The 27,710-nt window shown below is 51.6% G+C and overlaps 1 protein-coding gene across 3 annotated transcripts; it reads left to right on the plus strand.

Moving 5' to 3' along the window:
- The first annotated feature begins 13,180 nt into the window (after positions 1–13,180).
- Positions 13,181–24,086, plus strand: TEDC2 (tubulin epsilon and delta complex 2). 3 transcript variants are annotated; one of them, XM_086759478.1, is made up of 11 exons: positions 13,185–13,251; positions 13,326–13,424; positions 13,682–13,737; positions 14,224–14,905; positions 16,367–16,420; positions 18,347–18,431; positions 18,806–18,914; positions 19,162–19,263; positions 19,681–19,895; positions 22,128–22,278; positions 23,895–24,086. In XM_086759478.1, exons 1-10 carry the CDS (start codon positions 13,226–13,228, stop codon positions 22,272–22,274), a joined length of 1,575 nt encoding a protein of 524 aa, XP_086615604.1. In that variant the 5' UTR covers positions 13,185–13,225; the 3' UTR covers positions 22,275–22,278; positions 23,895–24,086. The 3 variants fall into 3 exon arrangements, with proteins under 3 accessions (XP_086615605.1, XP_086615604.1, XP_086615603.1); XM_086759477.1 differs by lacking the exon at positions 23,895–24,086 and having other exon boundaries at positions 13,187–13,251; positions 22,128–22,353; XM_086759479.1 differs by lacking the exons at positions 18,347–18,431; positions 23,895–24,086 and having other exon boundaries at positions 13,181–13,251; positions 18,832–18,914; positions 22,128–22,353.
- Positions 24,087–27,710: the final 3,624 nt, after the last annotated feature.

Below are 27,710 nucleotides of genomic sequence, written 5' to 3' on the forward strand. Positions count from 1 at the left end.
GCCGGGGATGCAGCCGGGGAGCGGCGGGGCTCCGGCCGGGGCCGGGGGGGGGGGCGGGGGAGGAGGAGGAGGAAGCGGGAGAAGGGGCGGCACCGGCAGCCACCCGCCCCGCCCCGGGATGCTCGGCCGCCGGGAGGGCCCGGGGGGGGGACACGGAGCCGCCTGGCTCGCCCGCCGCGGGGGTCCCACGGGGCGTGGGGGGGCGCGGCAGCGGCGTTTAGCGTGGCTCAGCCGAGTGGGGAACCGGCTGCTCCGTTGCAGTTCACGTTCTCAGTTTAACCAAACCAGTTTGAAACTGCCCCAGGAAGCGCTGGCAGCACCGGTAGCCCCGGGCGCTCCCTCCCCGCCGGGCAGGTGCAGCCGCGGGACAACCGCACCCACCCGCGCCGCCGGCTGCCCACGCACCGGGCAGGCTGCCCCGCGAAAATCCTCCCGAGGCTGTTTTTATTTATTTATTTATTTATTTAAGTTCAAAGTGGTTACGCTTATAACCTCAAAGCCAGGAGAGTCTGCTAGAGCGGGGCGGCTGGAAGAAGCGAAACGCGGTGCTAGGCTGGGTGTTCCCTTGAAATCACGCAAAGCCCCCGCGCTGCGGAGAGCTCGGGCGCAGGACACTGCGGGCTGCAGGCAGGACACGCGCTGCTTCGCCAGCTCAGAGGCGAGGTCTCGCATGCACCAAAGCAGCGCTGCAGCCCCACAGCTCTGCGGGCGTGGGGAATCCCGCTGCCCTCAGAGAAGCCCGAGGACTAAACTGCTACGGTGCTTTGCCATCGCTGCAAACCCTTTTTGGGGGACTGCTGCCCTTCCCCGCGTTCCTCAGGCCCCGCTGATCGCTTCTCCTCACCGCTTGCCCTGCTTCTCACAGGTGATGCACCCGCAGCTGATCATGCTTCCCCGCTGCCGACTGCAGCCGCCCAGCCTCCCTGCACCCTTGGCTGCTGCCTGCAGCCACCCACAGACACAGCCCACCCACAATCTGCCACACTGTGGGTGGGCACCTGCATGCACCGAGGCACAGGGGAGGACGAGGGGCAAACAGCTCTGTTGGGTTCAGGGGGAGCACTTTTGTGCACCTCTGGGTGCTGAGGGGCTGCACGTCCCTCATACGCCAGCCCCGCGTGGAGCGGCTTTCACCTGTCTCGGTGGCAGACCCCCGTCACCACCACATCCCTGCAGCTTGCTCTCAGCCGCTGCCACGCTGCATCAATCTTCAGAGATGCAAATGGAAGCAGGGTCAGGCCCCGCTCTTCAGGCAGCCCAAAAATGGGCTCTGTCCAGTCACTGCCCTCTGTCCCTGCAGAGGATCAGCTGCTGCAGGCAGGGCTGTCACAACGCAGGCACTGCAGGGTTGGGGGGGACCACAAGAGAGTATCGACACAGTGCCCTCCTCGACAAAGCAGACGGTGTTACATCCGGAACGTGCTATACACACCTCTGCTCCGTTCCGTTCAGGCAGGGAACTGCCTCAGTCTGCCATGTCCTTCCCATCGGTGTTTTGTGCACATCCACCTGCCACGCTGCGGCACCACAGAACATTTAATTCAAGTTTAAAGATGCTAAGAACGCACAAACAGCGACGTGTATTTGTGTAAGCAGCCTCTGCTGCCAGCCCGAGAGGTTTAAGCGACCGCCTTTCATTAGCAGTGCCCCTAACATCAGGCTTTGCCTGGTGATCTGGAGGTTAAAGGCTCCTGTGATTTACCAGCCGAGCTGCCCAGAAGCACTCAGAGATAAACGTCCCGTGAAACCCTGCGTTAGCATTAACCTTTGGGCTGGGAACAGCAGGGCCTCATCAGTCCATCTCCAAACCAGCACCATCCTCACGCTTCACATTCGGCAAAGCATGAGCGCACAAAGCAAACCATACAATTCAGTAGGGGGGAAATATACTCTGAGTCTAAGGGGGAGATACTGCAGTGAAAATGTCTGCTGAGAAAGGCAAATACATTTTTCTTTGTATGATTAAACAGAAAAAAACTCATGATAGGCCCACGTCTGGCAGAGGAGCTGTGGTATGAGCTGGGCTCCCAAGCCAAAACGCTCGAGGCATGCTCTGACTAAGGAAGGAAAAGCGCTTTCCCTGCTCAATCGGGAGCGCCCTCGATGCAAAGCTCCAGCGCCAAGAGAGGACCTGTGGGGCAGAGCGGCTCCTCGGGAGGGCTGGGGCTGAGCCCGAGCCTGCAAACGCAGCACGGAGCGCAGCTCCTGACCCACTGGCGTTTGCGCAGTTAATAGTCACAGCGTGCGAAGAGAAGGGGATCTGAAACACTGCTTGCATTTCACAGCTTCTTGGGGCGTGCTACGGCTGACTTGGAGGGGAGCAAACCTCAGGTGCCGTTCCTTTCCGCACCGACTCCGGCCACAGCCTGCCGCAGCTTTTCTGCAGCTGTAGGGCTGCTGCGAGGAGGAGGCCACGACGGGAACGGCTCCAGGCACGGCTGCCCAGCCTGGGGGTCCAAAACCAGGATGTCCTGAAAGCCAAGAGATGCAGAGGTCTCAGGACAAGCAGAGGGAAACCAGAGAATGCCGGTGGGCTTTTTGGCTTCATTGATTTCTGGCAGTGATGACTTTCTTGCATCAAATGTTGGCATTGGCCACTCTGCCTTAGCAAGGAGCAGAGGCTGCTGCGAAGGCACGTCACGGTGCCATGAGCATCCTCCCCTATCGCACTATTCCTATTTCAGATCACTTCTCCACACAGTCGGACAAAAGGACTCTTAACCTCTCTCCAGGCAGTTGTAAATCAGCCGTGGAACAGTGGGGTACCAGAAAAATCAGCTGCAATTAATGCTGAAAGTCTCTCACTTTCCAGTTCTCTATGAGCTTATGAAGAGCAAGGATTCTGTGAGGGCAGGCAGCCCCCTGGACAACAGTCTTCCAGAGTGTGTGGCTTTTTCAGGGCAGGCACCAGCGACGCTTTAAGTCACCAGGCAGCATGTGAAGAAGACTAACACCAACTTCAACACCGGCATTTTGCACCCGCGAGGCCAATTCCTGCCCTGGCGCTACAGCTCCGAGAAGCTTGGTGTGCATGCGCTCCTGTTTATCGTGCTTCAAACACAGGGACCATCAATCCCTGCCTGCGGTTACAGATGAGACGATGACAAACACATCATCCGGTTTGGTCACTTCTGGGGCAGCTGCTGTGCTTCATCTTCTGCTCATCGGTGACTGCACCTCCATTACAAGGCCTCCTTCGTCTAAACTGGCTGTCCATGGTTTGAACAAAAGCCTCGTCTTACTCCTTGTTTTACTCTGCAGGCTTCCAGCTCCAGGGCTTCAGACACAGCTGACAAGTGCAGTTTGTAACGAAGGCAACTCCTAATGAGCTGGCACAGGATGCAGCAATGGATGGTACTTGCCCTGCAAAGCACTGATCAAAGAAATGCGCGTTCTGGTTGGAGAGCATCATTAACAATAAGTTAATCAAGTTCAGGTTGATGAAAAATGCCAGGTCTGACAGCTCAAGTTAAGCTGTCTCATGATCTGCAACACAGATGCAGCATAAACTCAACACAGTTGAGTCTTCCCAAGCAGGAGAAGTGCTTTTCTTTATTTCCCAGCAGCCTGCAACCCGTTGCCCAACCGAGCATGGCACGTTGGCTTGGAGGGCTATGGGTCTGCCCAGGCGGGCTCGCAGGGCTGTGGGTGCCATGGGTCTGCCCAGGCGGGCTCGCAGGGCTGTGGGACCGTCCCCCTGTGGAGCTCGTCCACTGCAGAGGGGATTTGAGGTTCTCATGCTGGCAGAGACGGCTCAGCCTTGGCCCCGCTCGCGGAGAGGTCTGGCACACGGCCGGTGGGCATGGAGGGGTTTTGTGTCAACAGCAGCAAGATGGAGAGTCCGCTCCAAGAAAGGAGGAACTGCTGATAATGATTTGGGGGATTCCTGCCGCAGAGGAAGGAGGAATGGAGGAATGAGAGTTGCTGAATCCCCTGGAAGTCTTGAATACAAAAAGTCCAGGCAGTCCTTTGCTCCTGCCCCCTGGGTACACTTATGACCCCCCCCAACACCCAGATGCGTAATCCCCCCTTTCTGGACTCTCACTTTGCCTTGAGCCCTCTTGCTTAACTCTTCGGACTAAATTAACTCTTCATTTAGCCATGTGAGGACTAGAACGAGCAAACAGACCCCATATGAGCAAACAGATCCCAACCACAGGCTGTGCAGTGCTTCTGAACACACCGCAGACACCTCTCACAGCAGGGAGAGGCAGCTTCAGGAGAACGTAGCAGGCACCCGAACGCAGCACTCCATGGATCTGTCCTCCCGCTTCGCGAAAAGAGCCATGGCTTTGGGCTGGTTCTCTCTTGCCTTCAGCACCTGCTAAAGCAGACTTCACCTGACATACAGAAAACAAAAAGAGGGTTCCCACCTTCTAATGCCTCTCATCCCATCCTTCCACAGTCTGTCCCAGCTTGCAGGAGAGCGCAGTCTTTTCCCAGGTGATTTAATTGCCAGGAAAACCCCTTCCCAGACAAACCACATCACCACAGTCAGAATTAGCCCCTTATCTGGGGCTTTTCAATTTGAATGGAGGCCGTGGCCGCCGTGGCCGCCGACTCCTTGTTGTAAGCCCAGCACTACCTTGTCAGCTCAACCTAGAGATAAAAAGACAACACTGAGAACAGAGCTAGGAGCTAGTAAAGTACAAGCTGATTTACTGAGGGGCAGCAGGGGCTTGGAGATCTTCTCAGCCACCCCATGAGAAGCCCTGCACTGATGCCTGGGCTCCTCTCACGGCAGCTGGGCCAGGCCCTTCCTCCTTCAGGTCAAGGCTAGACCCACCCCTAATAAAGATAAATACCAAATTTACAGGGAATTCATCTTGTGTTTTCACAGCCACAGGTGATACAGATCTGGTGATGCCTGCTGGAAAGACGTATCTGGTTTAATACAATCAAAACAAGAACTGTTCAAAGTTGCTGTGGTCTTCTCAAGTGTTAGACACAATCACATTGCCTGGCTGTGAAAGACAGGCTGACCCATCTTAAAAATGCTTCCTGGAAAAAGCTATAGCCGCTGATTGCAAGAGCCTCTAACGGCTCTTAATCAGCACTTGCTTCAAAGTACAAAGGAGAACCGAAGCAACTTTTTCATCTGCAGGCTGATACGACTCCCTGCTAAGGCCTAATAACCACCTCTCCTGATGACTGGGGTTTCCGTCTCTCGTGCACTCCGTGAGATAATAAAGGAGTGTGAGGGTGTTCAGGAGATGGAGAATTACCGCTTTGGGCAGATGACACAGTATAGAAACAATGACCCTTCCTGGTGCCCCCCACTAGTATTTTTTCCAGAGATGAGGCATTAAAATGATGATACAAGAAAGGAATTTCCATTCCTTTGACGTCCAAAACCAGCAGATGGGAACTTTTGTGAATAAAACTGAGAGCTGGAGCTGCCTGATAATGCCGATCTTGGTGACAAGGGTGAGAAGTGGAAGCTTATTCCCGTGCAGATATCACCAGTGAATGCAAGGATGCGCTCCTAGCAGACGTGTGAGCGAGAAACCTAGTGCGAGATACGAGTAGAAATCAGAAGTCCTTCCAGAGATGATATGCATGTGTCTGCACATCTGGAACATTTCAAAATTGCTTGATATGAAAGATTCTTACTTGGTTTCATCTGAATGAACTCAGGGAGATAAAAAAGGGACAGCTTGTAAGTTTTTCTAGCTGAAAGTGCCTCAAAAACCTCTTGTCCTAGGCCTTAAATCAACTTCTGGAGTAATGAAAAGGAGATTTCCAGCACATGGGGACTTGCAGTAATTTCTGAATTTTAGAAGAGGAAGATGAAACTGAATAAAGGAAATCAACAAGCTTGATTCTGAGCACGATTGCTGCTCACGGGGAACGGGATGGAGCTCGTCAGATGCTCTTACGGATGCAATAGATGATGTGATGGCTGGAGCTGAAAGGGCTTGTCTGAGAACGGCAGCAAGGACGAAGATGATGTTAACCTGATGTTAGTCTGAACTGATTAATCAGATCTCAATCTGGCAGTGATGTTTGTAAAAATTAGATACCTTCCTTCACCTGGTGCAGTCTTTTCCATCATTAGCTTTCACATACAGCCTGTCTTAATCAGTTTTGCGCAGAAGACTTTGAGCTGCGTGTCACACGCTCTATTAAAATCTCAGTATACTACTGCACCCTCCTCCAGCGTCAGTCACCACCCCACGGGCTCAGAACTGGCATTTCCCTTCTCCTCCAACTCTTAATTATTAACTAAAGAGGGAAAATAATAAAAGAGCAATTAGGAAAAGCAACTCATAAAGGCATGGCTTATTGTCTTTTCTTCACTGCCAGAACACCCAGTGGACTCTGGCTGTGTGGGCTCCTGTTTACGTGGCTGTAGGAGAGTCTGGAGGCTGCTCTTCCCCAGTGAATGTTCCATTTCGGTAAGCGCTGAACAGATTTCTTTGTACAGCAACTGCCAGATCTCTTCTCTTTTGTACCTGGCATCACTTTGTTTTCCAAAGCTTTGGACTTTCACCAGTTTTAATCTTCTGTGCTACAGGAGCATGGACCACCCAGCCAGAGCACGCATGGTTACAGCAGGCATTGCCTCCTTCAGCAGCCAGCCTGGTGCCTGGGCAACAGCCACAAAGAGCTGTGGCAGCACCCAGTTTGACCAGTTGCTGGCTCTGGGCAGAGGAGGGGCATGGGGCCATGCTAAGCTCTTTACTCACATGCACCACAGCTTGATGCCTGCAGTGGGACAGCGGGGTGGCCAGGCTGAGCTCAGCTGTGCTCTCCTCCATCCCACTGCACAGACACTTCCCAAACAAGGACAGCGAAATAACCCACGCTGCCTGGCCAAAAGTCTGCTGAGGTGGGAAAAGATAGCCCTGTCAAAGTTAAGGGTTTGGTGTCCCTTTCTTCAGCTGGGAGGAAGACATTTGGGAATAAACATAAATGTGTTTGACTGAGAAGCCTTGCCTCTCTCTCCGAGGTACGTATGTCCTGTATTTGAAAACAGTCAGCAGCATTTTAGCCTTTATCTGTGAGTATTAGAACAGCAGAGGAGAAAATAAATTTGTTCTACAATTTATCAGCAACTCTGAGAGAAATCAGAAAAGATTTGTCTTTGGCCCTTGCTCCTCTCCCTCCTCCACGGGGCTCAGACTCAATCTTACCGTCAGCCAGAGCCTGAGCTCGCTGGGGTCAGAGGCTGGGGGTCGCCAGCGCGGCCAGTGTACCCACCACCCCTCGCCTTCTTGTTCCCACTTGAGCTTCGTGGACGCATGAACAGCTCCACGGGCCAGAGGCTGCTCGCTGCGTGCTCCGTGGTGGACAGCGAGTTCAGGGTCACAAGCCGTAGGGTTACACCGAGCCCTGTGCCCTGTTTCTACCTGCAGCGAACGGCAGAAGCACAGGACGCAGTACGCAACCAGACAACATACACTGTTATTTCCCCGCAAACTATGGATGAGAGACCTCCTTTCCCAGAGCTCAGATCTTTGCATTTAATTCCTATTGGTGTTTTTTTCCCATGAGTTTTGCTAAGAGCTTCTTTTTTTTTTTCCTTTTAACCCATGCAACCTTTGGCATCCGCAGCTTCCAGTGGTGACAGGCCCAGCGTTCACTCCCCGCCCCGGGACCTGCGCTTCCCAGGGAATCAACTGCTAGCGTGCGAACACCAGAGCATCAAGTGCTCGTGCAAATCTCAAGGCAGCACGCACTAGCAGGACTGTTTAAGGCTTTCCAGCACAGAACCAAGCACTGGGTGAAGAAGCGGCTCCCTTTGAGGGAGCCTGGTCTGCTGATGCCCCCCCAGAGCAGAGCTGCAGCGAGTCTCCTTGCAAGAGGCAGTGCTGGTGCGGGGGGGTCTCTCTCCTGCCAGCAGAAGTGAAGCAGCCCAGAGGCAACAATGTCTGGGGAGATGTGGATGAGCATGGCACCTGTGAGAACTCTGGTGAATTACTGCAGGCGTTTCAGAAGTCTGCGCAACACCACCGTGGGCCCCAATGCACGCACCCTCAGCAAGGAGAAGCCCTGGTCCACGGGTGGGTGCTCCTCATCCCACAGAAACCTCATCTCCTCCTTTCCACAAGAGCCCATACCGTGAGAAGGCTGCGGGGGAAAGAAAGGACCCCTCAGGTTTCCATTTGGCTGCATTTTCCCAGACTGTAAATCAGGCAGTGAGAAGCCTCGAGGGCAAAACAGCCCCATAAATACCTTAGCAATTCGGGAACTCTGCGAACAACTGGACAGGGCCCTTTCCTCCACTGGCAGCTCCGAGGGACGTTGCTCTCCTTTGGTGTGAACCAAGAGCTCAGCTTGGGTTCAGGATTTTGAAGATGTGTTAATGTGATGATCCTTAACACATCCACGCCCCAGGCGGGGGATTAATCCACTGCTCACCATGTGGCATACAAACTACCGGCCTGGCTTTATGGGGACCCGCATGTGTTAAATGCACCATTTTCCACCAGGACATGGGAGGTTAGACTCTATTGTTACTGCCACTTGTCAAAAAAAAAGCCACTAGCAGAGTAACACAGCAGCCAGAGGCAGGACGGTCCTGCACATGGTGTTCACAGGGGCCGTGTGATGAATTGCTGCAGATGTTTTCCAAACGCCCTGGCCAAATCTCCAGATTTGTAGCTTTCCTTGTCCCTGAGTCTCACTCCAGAGCTCTCCTTGCTGAAACACTGCTTTCCCCCCAAACCACAGTACCTCACTTCCTTCCACCCACAAACAGGGTCTCTTGAGAGCCGTACCAGATTGCACAGACTGGGCAGAGATCACCCACTCCGTGGGCCAGAGCTTCGGCCTCTGCCGTTGGTGGGAAGTCTCGCGGGACAGCAGATCCTCCCCTCCCTGCCCGCTGCCTGCTCTGTGCTCCAGCGCTGAAGACAGAGCCTCTGGAGCACGGCTCATCCCACCAGCTCACGTGAGTGCGGTCCCAGCGCGGGAGCTGCAGCCCGCTTCACGGCTGCATTCAGTGCAAGTGCATCTGGAGCCCAAGATAACACAAAGAGAGAAACACAAAGAGAATGCAGCTGCCGGAGCCCTGGATTCCCCATGGTGGGTTTTCCCCTATCCCAGACTCCAAGCTGGTGAAAGGTCACTCATGCCTCAGGAGTCTGCAAAGACATTCCCTTTTCTTTCTGGATCTTGCCACCTCAGCTGCATGTTTTTCCAACGTGGGTACATACTATAGCCCCAACTGTTTCAGTTTCACACACACAAGACTTTCATCCTCCTTGTTCAGTTTTCCTGAGGCCTGACAAAATGTTCCCTTCAGGACGGGAAGAGGATGAGGATGCAGAGCAGAGTACTCCCCTAACAGAGTGACCCTGCTGTCAGCATTTTTCACCTAGCCCATGTTACAAACCTGATGCTTGTCCTGATTTTACAGCCTCATGTAGCCTGCAGCTTGAGAATCTGCCCGACGGCTGGCTGGACGCAGCACCCACTGCGTGCCCCAGCAAGATCACTGCACGCTGACACACCGACATCCTTCACTTCCAGCTGCAACGTCTCATCCTATCTCCCCAGGACACGCCACATGCCCTTCCCACTCCATCTTGCTGATAGCCATGTGAATTCTGCAGAGGTTTTGGCTGCAGCAAGACACGGGGTCTGGGAATCTATTTATAACCTGTATTTCCCACAGATTCACTTCCTGGAGTCTTTGCTCCAAAGAAATGACAACAAGAGCTGAAGAAGGATCTTTGGATATTTATGCATTTTTCCAGCAGCATAGCAACATCCTCAGGCGTACACTGGAAATACTGGGAGGTTTTCCCCCTCCTTGGCTCAAACAGTGGTTTGGGACCAGAGGAGAATGTGTATCTGTTCCTGAGTCTTTGAGATACCTCCCAGACCCCGAAGAGTTTGTACAGAACATTCCCTGGAATATACTGGGAGGATTTTCCTGTATCAGCACAGCAGATAGCACTAATTCCCGTGGGACAGCACCCAGGAGGAGCACAGCTCATGTGATACAATAAAGAAAGTTTGGTAGGTTTATTAGTGATGAAGTTTATCTCCTGCTTCTTTTTTTTTTTTTTTTCCCTTGGTGTTCATCCAAGTGCGACGCCTACTTGAATTTGACCCTCGGGAGTCCCGCCATGATGGACTCGGGCTGGGTTTTCAGAGAGCGTTAGGCACCCAGCAGGAGATCCAAGCGCTTGGACAGCTATTTCTGTTGGCCTGCGGGCATTTGACAGCGGGGCTGTCGGTAAAGACAAAATACGGATTGCAGAACATCAGCTGGCACCTGTCAACCTAAGCAATGAGTGCTGACAGTGTAATTTCCCTACATTTCACCTCTGCAAAATGCCTCGTCGCTGCAGGTATCAGAAATAACTGGTGGCAGAGCTGTGACGACCAGCAGCTGCCACCTGGACACTGCACAGGCATTTTCACCTCAAATCTTCCAGTAGCAGTTTGCACCAGTGTAAACGTTATTTAGTACGTGTGCCGTGTCACAGTACCCAGCATTTCCCTATTTTCATGAATTTGAACCATAGTTCAGACTCTGTTGGTCTAAAACCCAGTCCCTCAGTCCTGGCACAAATGTCTCCTGTGCCAACCGTGCCAGTAGACCAGGTCTGTACTGGGTCAGGGCTCATTGCTACGTGAACAGAATATGTCCCTGCTGCATTTACCCCTTCTAGCAGGAGCTGCGGTCAGTGGAAAGAATCAGATACAAATACCTTGGATTTTTCCTCAGCTGGGTTTGCGAGATGATCCACTGGAAGGCAACCATCCGCAAGGGAAGGCTGGGATGGATTTACCCAGCAGCTGCCCTGTTGCAAGACCCAGCAGAAGGCGAGGCAGCAGGAGCCGTAGCGGAGGTGTGGATGGGAGTGGGAGAAGGGCCTTCCAGTGCAGCAGCGAGGTTGTTACGTCAGACGCAGCATGCTTTGGGCCCCAAGCATCAGCAGCGGAGTGCTTTCATCTCTGTTCTCCGTTTGCTAATGAGCACCTCACCCCAACTCTTGCACCATGGTTTCACTCCAGATCTTAACCGGTGGAAGAGGCAGTTACAGTCTTGCCCTCTCCACCTCCCTGCGTGCTGCCCCTCCTAATTTTGTGGTGGCAGCAGCACCCTCCTAGCCTTGATCTGGACTCAGTGGCAAGGGACAGGCCACAGCACTAGTGACATGCCAATAGCCACCTGTCCTCCCCAGTGAGGCGTAGATTCAGTCCTGCTTTAAAGCGTTCTTAGCCGTTCATAGGAACCTTACAGCCTGCAAAAGCCAGAGGTTCTGGAGGGCTCGCATGCCTGCTTTGTCTCAAATAGAAAGGGTTTCTTGGGTTTTGGGAGCCTTCCTTTTTCAGCACTTCTAATCCCCAGAGACTTGAGGCAAGAGTTAGAGGCTAGCGCTGCTCCAGCGGGCTCCAGCCCTCAGGTGACTCTCCAGGATCACAGCAGTCTGTGAACAACCCTTTGTGGTTGTTTTTAGCTGCTTCCATGTCAAGAGCAGCCAGGCGCCCAACGAGAGCGAGAACTCCCCCCGCCCAGGCTGTGCTCCCGCCCGAGCAGCGGGAGATGCTGGCAGCTACGGCAGCACTCGGCCCTCTGCTGAGCTGAAGTAAAACTGCACCTCCCTGGCCACCCCCCCAGCAGCAAACCGCCCTGCGAGAGGGGCACCGTGCAGCACCGGGCGCGCCCCTCCCAGGCGCCCCAGCTCAAACGGACTTTTAAACCTTACCAGGAGAAAACTACGGCAATAGTTCTGCCCAAAAGAACAGGAGAAGCTTCCTGCACTTGGAGTCGAGATGAAGCAACCTATTCAGCCAAAACCATCTGAGGGACCATTTGCTGCTTGCTCCAAAGCACAAAATACAGCAAATGTGGATATTCTGAGTCAGGCTCCTGCTTGTCCAGCAAGCACATCCAGTGGAAGTCAGTTGACAGAGAAGCAGCTGTCCGACAGCGAGCCCTTCTTGTCCTGCTGCTGCGCTCCCCGGGGTTGCTCACAGCATTACAGCGGTTGATTTTGCTGATCAAAGTATTTTCCGAGTGTTTGACAGTCCTGCTAGCCCTGCTGAGCCCACTTAGCCGCAGAAGAGCAGGCTGGACTCTGTCACTCAGGAGCAGAATTGCTAACAGTGTTTGGACAGTGAACTCACACTTATTTGCAAGATACGCGGCAGGAACGGGCCAGCCGACCTTCTGATTATGTTGCACAGTCTGTAGAAAGAAAAACCATTCTTTGCATATGCCAAATGCACTAATTACACCTGGAACGATGTTGTGATGGCAACTGTGGAAGCCCACAATGCGCTGTGTGAGCGATTCTATGATTTTATTGATGCATTCATAATGTTTTATAAGGGGTTTTAAAGTCCTGTCTCCACGAGTCACGTGGGATTCTCATCTTTTCCTCTTCAGAAGAGTCTGTGGTTACGTGGCCACAGAGAAATCATGAACATCTCAACCTGAAGATTCAGCCCTCATAGGCAAAGGACCACTTCTTCCCTACTTTCTAAGTTTTTTGTTATTTTTCATTCTGCAGCACAAGGGGAAGGACTGGATTCCTGCTCCTTCGCTGCCTGGAACAGGCACCGCCGAGTGCCAGCTCTGGGCACTTTTGGAGAACTGCACCCCACATGCATCGCTCCACAGCAGCGGCTGTACTCCTGAGAGGATCCCGGCAGCATTCATCCGTCAGCAGAGCCTGTGCTATGAACCAGGCAGCTTCCACTGGCAGATTCCTCTCTCCATCAAAAAAAACCCCACAAATCTGCATCTTTGCTGACACCATCCCAAGGCGCAGAGTCTCTGCTGGGGTGCTGGACTTCTGCTCTCGCTGCGCCGGCAGGGGATCCTCGCAAGAGCCCTGGTCCGCGGGCACGACAGGCCGCAGGCCGCGGCACAGGCCCTGCGAGGGCCCAGCCGTCACCCCCAGCCTCCCTGGGCCCTGAGCCGCGGGCCTCCAGCCCCCACGGCCACGGGTGGGCGTGCTCGCGGGTGCATCCACCCGCGGCCAGCCACGGCGATGGCTGAGAGAAATAAAATGCCACCTACGCCCTGACCCCCCGGACACAAGGCTCCGCCGGGACCCCGGCCCGAGCCCGCCCCCGAGCCCGCAGAGCCCGCGGTGGGGGGGCCGCTCCCGCCCTGCCCCGCAGCGCCCGCCCCGCAGGTCCTGGCAGAGCGATAAACAGCGCGAGTGCCGGCGCTTGGGTTTGGCGCGTTTCGCTGCGGCGGCGCTCAGAGTGATCCGCTGTAGCGGCCAGGACCCAGCCGGGCCGGACCGGGCCCATGCTGCCTGCGGGCTGCGGCCGGCGGTGAGAGGGGGGCCGCACCGGGGGCGGGGGGCGGGCGGGCCCCGGCGGGCCGCTGACGGCGCTGGGCCTTGCAGGGTGGCGGCGGCGCTGGCGGCGGCGCTGGGCGAAGGCGCGGAGCGGCGGCGGGAGCTGGAGCAGCGGGCGGCGCGGAGCCGGGCTCTGCTGGGGCGCTGGTGAGTGAGGCCCCGCGCCGGGCCGGGCCCGACCCCCGCCCCGCGGGCTCCCCCGGGCGGCCCTGCCCCGAACCTGGGCCGGGAGGGAGGCGGTGGGGCCCGGGCTGCCTCGGCGGGCCAGTCCGGGGTCTCTGGTGGCGGCAGGGCGGGCGCTCCTGTCCCCGCCGCCGCGTCGGAGGCCCCGCGGGCCGTGGGGAAGCCGAGCCGGTCGGTGCACGGCGATACCGGCCCTTGGCGCTGTGTTTCTTCCCTCCCAGGGACAGAGAGGAAGACGAGCAGCCGCAGCCAGAGGCCAGCTCCAGCAATGGACACGGTGAGCGAGTGCTTCCCTCCAGCCTCGTGCCTCCCCGCGTCACGCAGGCCCTGGGCCGGAGCGGGGTTGAGCTGGCTTCAGAGTTAAGAGTCCTTCCAGTGCTCTGCATCGACTTGAAGCCCCCCCCCTACCTTTTTCCTCCCACGTCCCTTCTTGGAGTTCGGTTAGAGTCACGCCGAGGTAACTGAGGCCAGCGATGAAGCATCTGCAGGCCTGACTGAGACATGGTGATTGTCACTGGTTGGCGAACGGGGGGTTGACTGAGGAGAACTGTCCCCTCCTGTGACTCCCATCCATCCTGAGTCTTCATGGCCTTTGGCAAGCCTGCATGCATCCTCCGTGTAGTCGCTGTGGCAGTGCGGCCAAAATATCCGCTACACCGTTCGGTGGGCTCGGTTTCCTTCTGGGGCACCTGGAAGAGTCAGTATAGTGACAAATGGGGAGCATCCAGGTTTGGAACTTCAGATATGTCTTCTCCTCTTGCAGAGAACAGACCTTCACCCAAGGAGCTGGAGGAACTGGAACTGCTGAACAGGGCCTTAGAGAAGGCACTGAAAGTCAGGAACAGCGTCTTGAAAACTCCATTAGAGGCCAAGGGAGCTGCAGGAGAGAAATCTGCAGATGAAGGACCTGCTCCCGAGAGCACTGAAGAGCAGCAAGTGCTTGCATCTGTTGAGGATGTTCCTGTGGCCACAAAGGTGAGAACTGTAAGCAAAAAGCCTGCCTCTTTGAAGAAGCTCTCTTCATACAAGCTGACAGCCCCATATAGGACTGACCCAGATGTGAAAAAGCCACAGAAGAAAGCCGCAGCCAGATGTGTTCCTCAAGGTCCCAGGACAGCTGGGAAGAGCCTCTCAAAAAGGGTGGCTTGCAAACAAGGAAGGAGTCACAGGACAGCAGTCGATGCTGGTGACAGACAGACCTGTGCTGCAGCTGAACCCCAAAAGACACCTGGCTTGTCCAGATCTGCCCTGAATGAGCAGCAAAGCTTTTCCGCAGGGGATTCAGCTGGGGGAAAGAACTCTGTAGCTGCTGGCAGGCAGCTGTGTGATGCAGGGAAGAAAAGTTGTGGTTCCCTGGGAGAGTCCAGCAGAAAGGAGGACCCTGCGACTGAAGGTGTGTTGGGAAGGAGCACCTCACCTCGGGCAGTCACCCTCCAGGACAAGGGGTAAGTGCTGAGGGATGGGCACCTCTGTCTTGTCCTGCTTGACGCTGACTAGCACATCTGCCAAACACGAACTCTCCAGCTGCTCTGCGGGGCCCCGCTGGGTTTCACCGCTCCTCAGATCCTCCTCAAGAGAAAGGATTCTTTATGGTTTAAAAGCCTTTATTGTGATGGAGTGTTTTTGTTTAAAGGGCTCACTTCTTGAATGGCTGGGACTCTGAAAGTCTTTAATTAAGACTTTTGATGTTTCGTATCTCCCTGTGACTATTTTGGAAAGCTGTCTCTAGAGCTTTCTTGAGCCTTAGTTTTCCTCTGAGTCCACTTTCTATTATAGCTTATTGATTTTTTTTTTTTTAACTTTTTTTTTCTTTTTATACAATAATAATATGTAATGTGTGAATTCTGTCTCTCATTCTCTGTCATACATGCAGTGCTGTTTGGAAAGATGGCATCTGGGTTAAATACTGTCCCCTTTAACCTGTCAGATACTGCCCCGGCAACTGCACAAACCAGTCTTGACTCGAACGCAGTTGTTTGAAGTGTTTGTTGTAGGAAGGATTATGAAGTGAGTGTTATGAAATTCTCTATAGAAAACTGGCAAGATCATAATTAGAAGGTTGGCTTTGCATTCCGACCAGTCTGTCTTGTTTCAGTAACTTCTGTGTTCTTTTCTGTGTGTCCTTTGCTTTAAAGAAGCACGGACATTCCGATCTGATATGTGCCTGTCCCTGGAAAACTTTGAGAAATAGTTCGCAGCTGCCACAAGCAACTCTTGTGTTTGGGTAGGGAGGAAATCATCGCTGTTCTGTGGTGTTGGAGCGGACGCAGGACACTGAGTGACAGTTGCTGGGGGAACAGGGATCTGGATTCAAATGTTTATTTACTTAAAATCCCAGCCTTGGTCTTGTGTTCGTAGTTTGCATGTGACTAGCAGTAACTGCCAGCCCGCATGTTTTTGCAATAACAAGTTAGGGTTTATTCTGCTTCGGGGCTGAGGCGCGTGTTCCCAGTGGAAGCTGCAACGTCCCTTTCCCCTTTCTTTGAGTGCGATAACAGTGCTAAGCAGGTTCCCTTGTTGTGCGCAGGTGTGGCAACATAGGGAGGTTTGCTTGTGCTCCTGTCTGTAGCGGTCCGCTTCCCTGAAGACGTTTCCCTGTCAGTACTCTGCCTTGTCAGGGCTTTCCTCCCAGCGTCTCACCTTGGATGAACCCCTGATGGCTGGCGGTAGGATGCAGGAGCTCTCCCAAGTCGGCTCAGTGACGTTTGTGGAAATGAATGAGCAGACCTTTCCTCCTTCCTTGAGGACAGGCTGAAGGCAGTGGTGGATTCGATCTCCCGGGTTGCTGACATCTTTCATTACAGCTAAATTAATTTCAAATTTAGACAAAATGTAATTTTCTCAATTTGAAGACAAGGCTCCACTGCTCTCTGCCAGTCAGGTTTGATGTTTCTCTTTTTTTGCAGATGCCAGCTGAAGCTACCCCTTCCCTACAGGAAAGCCCATTCCAGGAACTCCAAGTAAGCTCAGCCTGATCAGTCCAGTCCACAGCTGCCCTCTGCTTTAGGGCTGTGAGGGGGGGTCAGATGGGGGAGACCTGGCTGGTTTGGGGGTCACGGGGAGGCGCTGATCCCACAGTGTGTGGGGTCTGAGCTCAGAGCAGGAGGAGTGGTCCGATACAACGTCTCTGCAAGGCTGTTTCTGAGGGTGTGTGTTTCATGTTATTCTAGCCACTAGCGTACATCTGTTTTCAGAGTGCTAATCCCTGTTAATCCGCACGTTGTGAAGGTGCTGGAGTGCGTTAATCATGGGATTAACAGTGCTGCCAAAGTCCCTGCTGGTACTGTGTACTAGCAGTCGAAGGCAGGAAGCCCTGTGGGGTGGGTGCCTCTGTATCTTATGTGATGAAAGAGTTTTCCCAACAGGTTGCTGACCTGAACTGCTCTCCTGGGGCGCCTCTCTAGCCTGGAAGCACCACGGCTGTGTTTGAGGCCGATTTCTCTGTCTTAAACAGAGTCAATTACAGTATTACTGCAGCAATGATGCGGGCGGATGGGTGTCTGGCGAGCTCTGTGCTCTAGTCCATTCTTCAGCCCTCTGGAAGGGATCTCCCACCATTTCCTTTGGGCGATCTTGCCATAATTCAATATATTTCTCATTATGTGGTTTGTCCAGATATTAAGTTTAAACCGTAGCTTAAATCTAGCTTGTACCTCCTTGTGTTGCCCTCAAGAATTCCTCCTCCTCTTGGGAGCTGTCATTTGTCAGACACCAATTTAGTTAGCTGCCCTTCAGCAAGTTGTAAAGACTTGGTTCCCTTAATTTTCACTTGTAAATTGAGCCTTTTGGCATCCAAATCACTCTGGTATAATTTTACACTCCTCACTGTTACTTTCAACTCGGTGACAGACTGAAAATAGCTTTTGTTCTGAAGATCCCGTGTAGAGGGAATGCATCTTGCTTGGGAACTTTGCATAATGTGTTTTTGAGAACTGCATTTTCTATCATGATTTAAAAGATCCATTTGGACAGAGAGAAGACACGTGCACACTCAGGTTAGATAATCGTGCACTGTGTAACTATTTTAAGCTTCCTCCTGATGGCTCTCACTTGCTGCGGCAGGTTTTAGGAGACTGGCTGAGATGCGCTGGCTCCTTAAAGCAATCCTTTACTTAAAGGATCTTACGAGGACTGTGCATCAGTGGTGATGCTGGACTCTAAGTGAAACACACCTCTCTGCTAGTGCTATTTGTGTAATGCTTTCTTTTAAAAACTGACCGGATATGGGGTCCTGGCCAGCTTACTCATGATACTGTCCTCAAACCTCTGTGTTGTGTCCCGGATACTGGTGCAGTGCTGGCATGCTTCTTGCCAAACATACCACTTTGTCCTAAAAAACAGATGAAAGGACAGTCTTGAAGTTTGGCCTGTGAAGGAATCACTGTGCTGAACACTGGGGTGAGAATTTGTCCTGTCTGCTCCTCCACAGTAACTCCTTTCTGTACAGGCTTACTAACAGAGTCAGTGTGCAGAAATGCTGACGACTTTACCCCTCGAGAAAAGGGAAGATTTGTTGTGTTTCCTGTGGGATAAAAAGCAGGTAGGGTGGTACAACAATTAGCCATGTGCTACAAGTTCACATGCTGCTTAGAGAAATGTGTTGTCTCTTCTGATGGCTGTAAATCCTTCCCCTCAAAACAAGTTGAGAGAAATAATGGAGGTGTTTTGCAGTGTCTAATGCTTTCTGCAGGGTGTCCTTGTTGGTCTAATACCAGCTGTCAAAAATGCGGGGGAATGGCTAGTAAATAACCTGTAGAGAGACAGGTGAGGAAGGTGCTTGTATCTGCAGCGCTGATATGCCATACTGGTACGTCACTGCTCAGCGTGCGCGCTGTCTGGTACTGCGGAGCATAGCTCCTCCACCTCCTGCCCCTTTGAATTTCCAGAGCGTGGGAGAGATGTCGTCTCTGCCAAACAAGTGCAGATGCAGCAGCTGCAAGGAACCGTTTCATAGAGAGGATCCAGACGACTGTATCCTTTCTCAGCTCACTGCCCCCTTCCACGAGCACGTGGTGCGGTACAGCAGGCCCTGGGTGCCATCGCGCTGCAGCGTGCTCCCATCTGGAGAGAGTTATGTCTCCAATAACAGGAGTTCAAGCTGGGTCTCTAGGAAGTGTTTTTTTTCCGTAGTAGAGCTTTGAGCAGTCTTAAAATTTTTGATACAGACAAACAAGGCCACAAGGCAAACATGCCATACACAGCTGTGCTGTCCTCACCTTCCCCCTGCGATGCCACTTCAGGGGCTGCTCGCGCTCTGCCCCAGATTCCAGCTAGCCTGGCCCAGGGCTCGGGGTCGCGTGCAGAGCTGGTGCTGTGAAACCTTCCTTAAGCTGCTGCTGTTTGAGTTCTGTTCATCGATGCCAGCCTTCAGTCCTGCAGAGATAGAGGAGGAATTAAAGACCCTGCAGGATGTCCCCTCCCTTCTGAGCCAGTATGTGGAAGCTGAGCCTGCAGGTAAGGAGGGGAAAAAAAAACAGGGGGCAGAGGGGGCAGAAGGGGCAGAAGGTGAAATAAGAATGATTTCAGTGGGCACCAGTTCCGTGTGTCTTGTGCTCTTGGCCTGTACTGGACATGAGGGGCAGGAGCCTTCTCTGCCTAAAATGAGGGCTGGTTAACCCAAGGCCACTCTAGAAGCTGGTATTCAGGGGCAAAGATTTCAGTATGCTCATGCCTGCTGGTTTTTTTTCTGCTTCTTTTCTAGACCATCCCACTCTGCAAAGAGAGTATGAAAGCCTCCTAACCTTGGAGGGTTTGCAAACCACAGTTTCCCAGTGCCTGCAGAAGCTGCAGCTTCTGCAAGCAGGTGAGCCAGTCCTGGGTTTGGTACTCGGGTGTGAATGTGACCAGCTGTGCCACCTGCGCGCAGAACACTGTGGACCAACATAATTTTTCTCCTGGTTATCTTTTATGGTCACATAGCATGTAAAATTCTCTGGTGGCAAACAAAGCAGTGGTATCTGCCATGCATCTGTGTTCAGGAGAAGCTTGGGACTTAACTGCTGCCATTCAGAAGGGCTGGTGAGGGAGCTGGTGAGGAGGTGAGGGAAAATGCGTGCCATAGCTAAGGATGTCCTGATTGTGCCATGTGTGAGGAGCTTACCCTGACTAACACGATGTTATTAGCCATTCATTTCGGGGAACAGTAAGTAGATCACAGATTCTGCAAGTACAGATTTAACTTGTGTATTTCTGCCTCTTGCCAATTCTTCCACCCTGGAAGCTGTGAAGTCCCAGATGAAGCTGCGCCCAGACTGCACTGCGGACGTGGGAGGCTGCTCTCCAGCCTGTGTTCCTTGCAGGGGACAGATGTGTGACAGTGCTGCTGCTGTGCTGGCTGCACCTCTCCTTTGTTACTCCAGTCTCCAGGAGCTGAGGGACCTGTTTGCCTTGAAGCTGCAAGTGTCAATGCTGCACCAAGAAGTTGCCTTGCAGAAGGTGAGTCTTTAATCATGTAATAGGGTTAGTGCTCTTGGGGCAGGGCAAGGAAAGGGCACTTGGGGGGGCAACAGCTGACGTACAGGGTCTTGACGGGGAGCAGCAGCACAGCAAGCTCTCCCAGTGGTGTTTCTATGTTTATGCCTTGTGTCCAAGTCCTGTCAGTGCCTTGCTTACTTTGTAGATTAATGGACTTACTTTTTTTTTTGTTAAGGCCGGAGTAGAGGCCTTTAAATGTCTGACCCTCCCCTGGTAAGACTTTTTTTTTTTAGCTACTCTTTGAGTTTGACAGTGGAAGATATTGTGGGTAATGCCTGAAGACCCCTTTTGGCAGCCCTTTACAGTCCATTAGGGCACCCACTCTGTCATTCTCTCCTGTGTCACTTCCTGCTAGTGAGCTCCTCTGCTGTCTGTTCCTTTCCTTTTAAATCTCAAACCACTGTGCTGCTGATCTTGACTTTGCGGTTTTGAGATTGCCTGTAAGAACACTGCAGGAGGTCAGCCTCTCCACCAGCCTGAGCAGAGTGCTTGCTGCACAGGGATCATTTGTTCTTCTCAACCGACATCAGCAATGGGCAGAGAAGATCTGTGAAATCACATCTGCTCCTTTGACCTAACCTTTGTTGTTGATCTGAATGATGGAGGCTTTGGAAATGCCATTTTTTGTAAGCCAGGGAAGAATTATTAATAACTGGCTGCGCTTCTCCCTCTGGCTGCCTGTCTTCAAGTGGGGCTTCAGCACTATAATTCTGAATTATGGCTTATGGGGGTTTTGATTTTTATCTGCCCAAAATGAAGTAGTGCCCAAAGCCTGCTGCCTGATGTTTCATCGACTGACTCAATTTCCTCTCACGTGTATCTAAGTAGGTGCTTTGTACTAGGTGAACTCTAAGTATCTGAAGCAGCTGTGTGCAGGACAGGTGAAATTCTTGGGACAGGTGAAGTGGATGGGCTTTGTACAAGATAAATACCCTGAGAAAGGGTGTACGTATCTCTGGGCCAAGCCTGTCCGTTGCCTTTCCATGGAGGAAAACAAAGAATCATAGAAAGTCCTGGTAGCCCTTAGCCTGTCTTTGATGGCGAAGGCCTGTTTCCTCTATTCTTATACATCAGGAGCAGACCAGGCAGATGGAAAAGAGATGGGACTTTCTCCTAGGAAGTGGAGAAGTGCAGTGCTTCTTCATGTGCCATCTTTCCCCATAGGTAGCTTTCATGTCTGCAGCTCATAACTCTTCCCAGAGACTAGCGGCTGTGTCCTATTGCCCTGTCCCTGTGCAGAGAATTATGGAGACAGAACAGGAAAGGGAACCCCCTGCCGATGCCCTGTACTCTGTTCTGTTTCCTTTGCTTCCACTGCTGACAAATGCTTTGCAGGAGGTGACTAACACATGCCCACTCTTCTCCTGGGAAGGCAGCGTGTACAGTAGGCTTTGTGGGTTTTAATGTGCACACTGCTCAGGCCTCATTGGCTGGTGGCAGCTGAAAAAAAAAAAAAAGAGCAACCAGGCAAAATTTCTGAGCATTAATTCAAGAGTGGGGTACTAAAGGGTGACTTTTGTCCTTTGATTGGAAGCTCACCTGTGCTGGAGATGTCAGTCACAGTCACAATCCCAGAGTCTGGTGGTGTTCATTATGCTGCAGCAGGCCAATGGGTTGTCTGAGAGAGTGCTACAGAGATCACGAGCGAGGCTTGATGAACCGGAGGCCAGACTGGGGAATGCTGGACAGCTTTAGCATCCCCTGTAGCTGTGCTGCTGGGGAGGTGTGCAGCTCTGTTCTGTTTGGGGTGGATGGAGTTGGCCACTTGCCTATCTGTCTTGGATTAATGTGACCCAACTGGGAGGTGACCGGAACAGTCGTAAGTGAAGGGTTGAGCTCGCCATTGGGTGAGTAAGCGCTTCACTGTGTGGTTGTGGAGCTCCTGAATCAACATCAGCTTCAGCTTCTCGCACGATGCTGATCTCATCCCAGCTCTGGGCCACCTCTGCAGCAGAGGAAAAGCACCGTTTGTCTCGCTGCTCTAGGAACGCTGGGTGGCTGCTGGTGTACTTCATGAGCAGAGGAGGAACAATCTGCCTTTGTTAAACATGACAAAAGAAAGCATCTGTCTGTCAGTTAGCATGTTATTAGTCATACTGCTCTGATTAAATTTCACTTGTTATGCAGCCACTTCACTCCATGGAATCCTAAAAGTGCAAGTTCTGGTGATGTGTCTCTCTTGCTTCTGCACAGGTCATGATGGCAGAGCTGCTGCCTGTCCTGGAGTCAAGGCTCTACCCGGAGGCCTCTGCAGCTCAGCTGTATCGGGCGATTTACACGCAGCTCTGTGAAGGAGGCAAGCGATTCCCTGTGCTGGTGAAGGATGAACTGGCAGACTGATCCGGTGGGAACCTCCTACTTGTCATTCACATAACCAGAGACAGTTTGAAGCAATAAATGTTTTCTATTCACTTCCTTACTCTGCCTGCTTGTCCAACTAAATTTCAAGTGTGCTTGGTGTGTGTTGCTTTGTTGTTTTGTTTTCTTTTACATCACTCTTACTGAGTAACTGAGGTTTGTGAAGCCCCTTTGGGGCTTTGTGGGCACTAGTTTGGGCTTTTCTTCCAAGATCTGTCTCTCTGGCTAGCTGTAGATCCTTGACTGCCTCAGTGGTGACACTGGGCTGTTATATATGCAGACGGTGTAGCAGGCAATAAAACCTGGCTTACACTGATCAGATAGCCACAGTACGGTGGGGCGCCGCCTTCCGGCGCCTGAAAATCCAGAGAACCTGAGCTCCTATTACTCTGCTCACCAGTTGGATATAACTGGCATTATAGTGGTCACTGTCTGATATCCACTGACTGACAGCATTTTCGGTGTCTTCATCCACAGCGGCCAGGCCACGTGCAGTACAGCCTCTTGTGGGACTCCTGTGGTCTGCTGGTACCCGCTCTGAGCTGGGCTGGTGCCTGGACTGCTGTGCCACCGGAGCAGTCCCTTCTCACCAGCCTGTCAGTCGCATTGCTGCTCAGTTCAGAGCCCCTTCACGCTGCTTCAAGACTTGCCAGGCTCTTCCGTAAGGCCTTACACCTAGCTTACAACTGCAATGTTTTTGCTATGTCATCTTAGTTGGTGATTGTGCGCGAGGCAGCATTCTAAGATGAGCTGGGCTATCCGCACTTGAGAGATGTCAGGGAATGCAGCTGTGGCAGGAGGGAGCCAATATACATTTTTTTTACGCTGAGGGTGGCGGGGCACTGTCCCAGGTTGCCCAGAGAGGCGGTGGATGCCCCATCCCTGGAAACATTCCAGGCCAGGTTGGCCGGGGCTCTGAGCAACCTGATCTGGTTGGAGATGTCCTTGCTCCTGGCAGGGGGTTGGACTGGATGGGCTTTAACGCTCCCTTCCCACCCAAACCCTTCTGTGGTTCTGTGATAAAGCAGCCCAGTAGATGGCACTCGGCCCTTTGCGTTGCTGCTTAACCTGCACCGGTAGCTGCTGGAGGAGCAGCCTTCCAGAGGGAATGATGCCATGTCCTGCCTGGCTGTGGGAAACGCAGATTCTGTGCCAATTCTGACCTTGTCACCATGGGAAAATTCCAGCTTCGGTTCCTCCTGCATCTGAGGTTTTTGCTTGTAATTCCCAAATCCCCTGGCATTTTTATGTGGCAGTTAAAGCAGCGCTTTAGTGTCATGTGGAATACCTCTGCTGGTGAGCACTTTGGAGTCCTTTTAGGGAAGACCACTGCAGTGTTTTTACTGCTTATTACCGTTTGACTCGCACTGTATCTCTTAGCTGGACCAGGACTGTTTGCCTGGGGGAAATTAGCTGTTAGCAGTGCTGACTGTGGTCATTATTTTTTTCCTTCTGTTTGTTTCCAAGGCCAGAGTTAGTTGTCTGTCTTTTCTGAATTTTTGACCCTTTCTGACACATAAAATTGACTGACAATCATCCAAACCATAGGTGAAAATCAACATCTCTCAATGATTAATATTTTTTTAATTGCATTGCATTTAGTTCTTTACAGATGGTATTTGATTTCCCACGGAGCCTGCACAGCAGGAGTTTGTTGCCTTCTCTGCTGCAGCATGCAGAGGAGTCCTGCGTGGTTTACACCTGCGCAGTCTACGGGGGAAACCGTGCTGTGGTCAGCAGCACTGCAGGATTGCAAGGTATCAATTAAAGAGCTGCTCATGGGAGCAAACTCTGCCTCCTGAATTAACGTGGTCATCTGCCGTGGGCATTAACATCTGCCTGTTTGTATCGTGGAGATGACATTTGGTATTGTTAATTATCGAGCTGTTATCCCTAACTTGTGTCTGCAAGCACTGCATGAGTCACGGAGCATCTGCTTCTTTGCGCAGAGCAGGCCAATGGAAATTGGCAGTGGCTTCGCTGCCACAGCAAATTCTGCATAGGTGGGAAAGGACTCTGCAAAAGAGATCGAGCCCACGAAAAGGTGTTCGCGGGGCTTGTGGCAAGCTGACGCTGTAGGAGGGGTGCAGAAGGGGAGCGCAGCTCCTGGCGAATTGACTGGCAGGTAGCTGGGCCGTTCTGTGCCTCTGGGTGCAACGTGGTTGTATTTCTCTTCCTACACCATGCGAGAGACATCTTGTCATTTTCATAAAAGTGTAAGACTTTAAATCACTGGAATGACTCACTTTTTCAAATGAATCTTGTGCTGTAGCAGAGAGAAAGATTCAATAGCAACTTAACTCAGTGGTTGGGAGGATCTTTTTCTGTTATGAAATGTGCCATTGCTATAGAAAGAAGTTGTGTTGTACATCAAATTGCGATGAGGAGGAAAGAAAGACAAAAGGTAGTGTTTGTGATGCCAGGGTATAACGTTACAAAAACACAGGAAATGGGCGGTATATTTGGAAAGTGATAGATGATAGCAGTGTTGTGCAGACATGGGCTGAGACAGAGCATGGTGAGGGTCAAGGAGGATTAACAGCTCTTATTCCTTCTTTGTCCCCAACAGTAGAGATAAAAGATTTTTATTTTTTTGCTGCTGAAGGATATGAAGCTGCATCCTTGGAAGGAGACAGGTTTGTTTTTTTTAATTTTCTTTCCAGAATCTGACTTTGAGCACTTCCAACTGCACTGCTTTGTCTTTTCCACCGGCTTCCTTCTTTCCTTCCCCTCTACAACTTTTCCACTTACTGTTTTTGTTTTTGCAAATACGATTGACCACTGGGAAGATGTAGGCAGTGCTGCTGTTAGTGCACACTGCGCAATCAGTAGACCCTCTAACAGGATTTCATGCGCACTGGTCATCTTTGGTTAGTTCTGGATGTTCATTATGTTGAAACCCTCAAGGAGTTTATCCTGCAGATGTTCTCAGATATGCCACCAAGTGCTTGCTACAACTTCTTCCTTGGGACTAAACGGTGTGGCTTTAGGGATATTCTCCATCTAAACCAGAAATAATTTGAGTCTTGGTAAGAAAGAGGGCAAATCTCACCAAGAGTGGTGTGGAGGAACGTCCTACCTCTTCCAGCCTTTCTCAGGGGACCTAGCAGTGTGTGAGCAGTGATGGAGGGTGACTGCCTGTGCCCTGCCGAAATGACTGCGTGTGTGCAGGAGCCGCAGGGTCCCACCCCTGGGGCAAGGGCAGGAAGGACTCTCCAGCCACCTGGGCCAGGGTATGGTTTGGAGAGGCAAAACCAGCTGAACTCTGTGAGAGATAAGGGCATTTTGTCCATGCACAGTTGAAGATAGTAAGTGTTGAACTGGGGAGAAAACTCCCAGCTCTCCCTGGAGCTGACAAATTTGCTGCTGGTGTTGTTCTCCAAATGAGCTTTCTGTGAGCTCCAGAGAGCAGGTTATTTAATTAAAACACTATACGCAGGCAAGGCTGAAGCATTAACACTTGAATCAGCAACTTGTACGGGAGCGTGCACTGTTGTGCCAGTCGAGGGTTTCTGGAAAGAGCAATGGTGCTGTAAAATGCTGAGACAAATTGTATTTGTAGTAGAAGTACTGGGGGAAGCTATATGTCCTCCACACCCATACTTCGTTTTTTTTGTTTAAATTCAGATCAGTCCCTCCCTGAGTTACAGAATTCAGCGTGAGCTTGGGATTTCCAGCTGGAGCTTTGCTGAGAAATTTTGTCTGCTTGCGATAAATCTGAAAGTGATGTTACACGCGAATGCAGACCACGCCGAGGATGCTGCACATGCGTAATGCAGGATGCGTAGCGCGCCTCCAGACTGTCCCAGGGTGTCTAATTCTCAGTATACTGTAAGCAAGGAGTTTGAAATGCTTTACTAGCCCTGTGAAAGCCAGGAGAAGGGGCCAACACGCGTTTTTTTGCAGGCAGGCAGCCAGTTCACTGCTGCGCATTTCCAGTCCTGAGCCGTATCGCCAGGTGGGGTCACCGAGACGCTGCAGCGGATGATGGATCTGACACCAGGGGCTCTTCACTTTTCATCTGTAAAATGGAGCCTGATACTATTTCACTTGCTCATTACCTTGATTTTGCCACATCTATGCTCTCTAGAGCAAGGCCTCTTGGGTTTTTTGTTGGTGTTTGGGTTTTTTTTTTATTTTTTTTAAGCTTATACACTGGGACTGGCACAGTTGACATCTGGTTTTACTGGAAGCTTCCTCGTCCTCCTTCACTTGCATTTAAAAACAACCTCACAAAACAAAAACCCCAATCATGACTCAGTCCAACATGAAAACAATTCATTAAATAGGTATTAAAATTTCTATTATCCACCATGCAAATCAAATACTACTTCGGTAACATCAAAACCACCACCCAGAAGAAAAGATATATAATTTTGTTTTTAATTTGAGAAGAAAGAAGGGCTTTAGCATTGTAATCAAGAAAAATCTATTGCTTGTTAATGAATCTGAGCCCAGCTAGAAAGAACAGGGAAGGAAGCGGTGTGCCACATATGTCCCGTTATAAAGAGCTGGTAATGGGAGGGGAAAAAAAAACTTAAAAGCAAGTATTGAACTGTAATTTCAGAAGGCGAGAGATTACAGCAGTGGGCTATTTAGGCACGCAAATGGAGATGTTTGACTTATTTTTAGACAGAACGAGAAAGATAATCAGTGGATCTGGAGTTTGGATAGGAAAAAACAAATAGAAACAAGCTCTGAGTCAGTGGAGGAGACTGACCCTGGAGAAAAGCCTGTCTGAAACCTTCCCTCCTGGATTCTGAGAACAGAGACTCCCAGCTGTGCTCACGCTTGCTGGTTAGGCTTTTGTCAGCCCTTGCATGTTATAGTGGGAAATGATTTATTAGTCTCATTTTTATCTCCAGTTTAAGAAGAAGAAAACAAGGGAGACTTAATGCATACATTCAAGTCGGTAAGACTTCAAAGTGGGGTTGCTTTATGCACTGCAAATTGAGTTTCGTGGTAAATGATGTTGCACTGCACCTCTGTAGCACCTCCTCATGCTTTTCCCCTGTTAAAACTGTTGCACCACATCCCTTGGTGCAGCTGGCACTTCCCTGTAAGTTTGGAATTTGGAAAAATGCATTACCTGAGGATCTGACTCTTTTCTTTGCTTCAGGGTGCACTACAACATGTTTCTCTGGCAGGATGTGGCGGCAGTAAATCTTACTTTTGAAATTGTTGGGCAGCTCAGTGCTGTCATGCGAGGTGATGGACATCTGCAGTCTTCACTGCAGGTCCAAATACGTGAGTATGCGGTACCAACCAGACACATGGACACACAGAAGGAGAGAGCACAAGAATGATAATTTAAAAAAAAAAAACCAGAACTTTACCGTAATGAAACCATAAATAGTCTGCAGTGCTTTAATTGAGATTGTGTGCTGGCTGCCTAACGGGACAGAATTCGGATCACTG

Source organism: Chlamydotis macqueenii, chromosome 15 (genome assembly GCF_036417535.1).
Source record: "Chlamydotis macqueenii isolate bChlMac1 chromosome 15, bChlMac1.mat, whole genome shotgun sequence".
Taxonomy (NCBI): Eukaryota; Metazoa; Chordata; class Aves; order Otidiformes; family Otididae; genus Chlamydotis; species Chlamydotis macqueenii.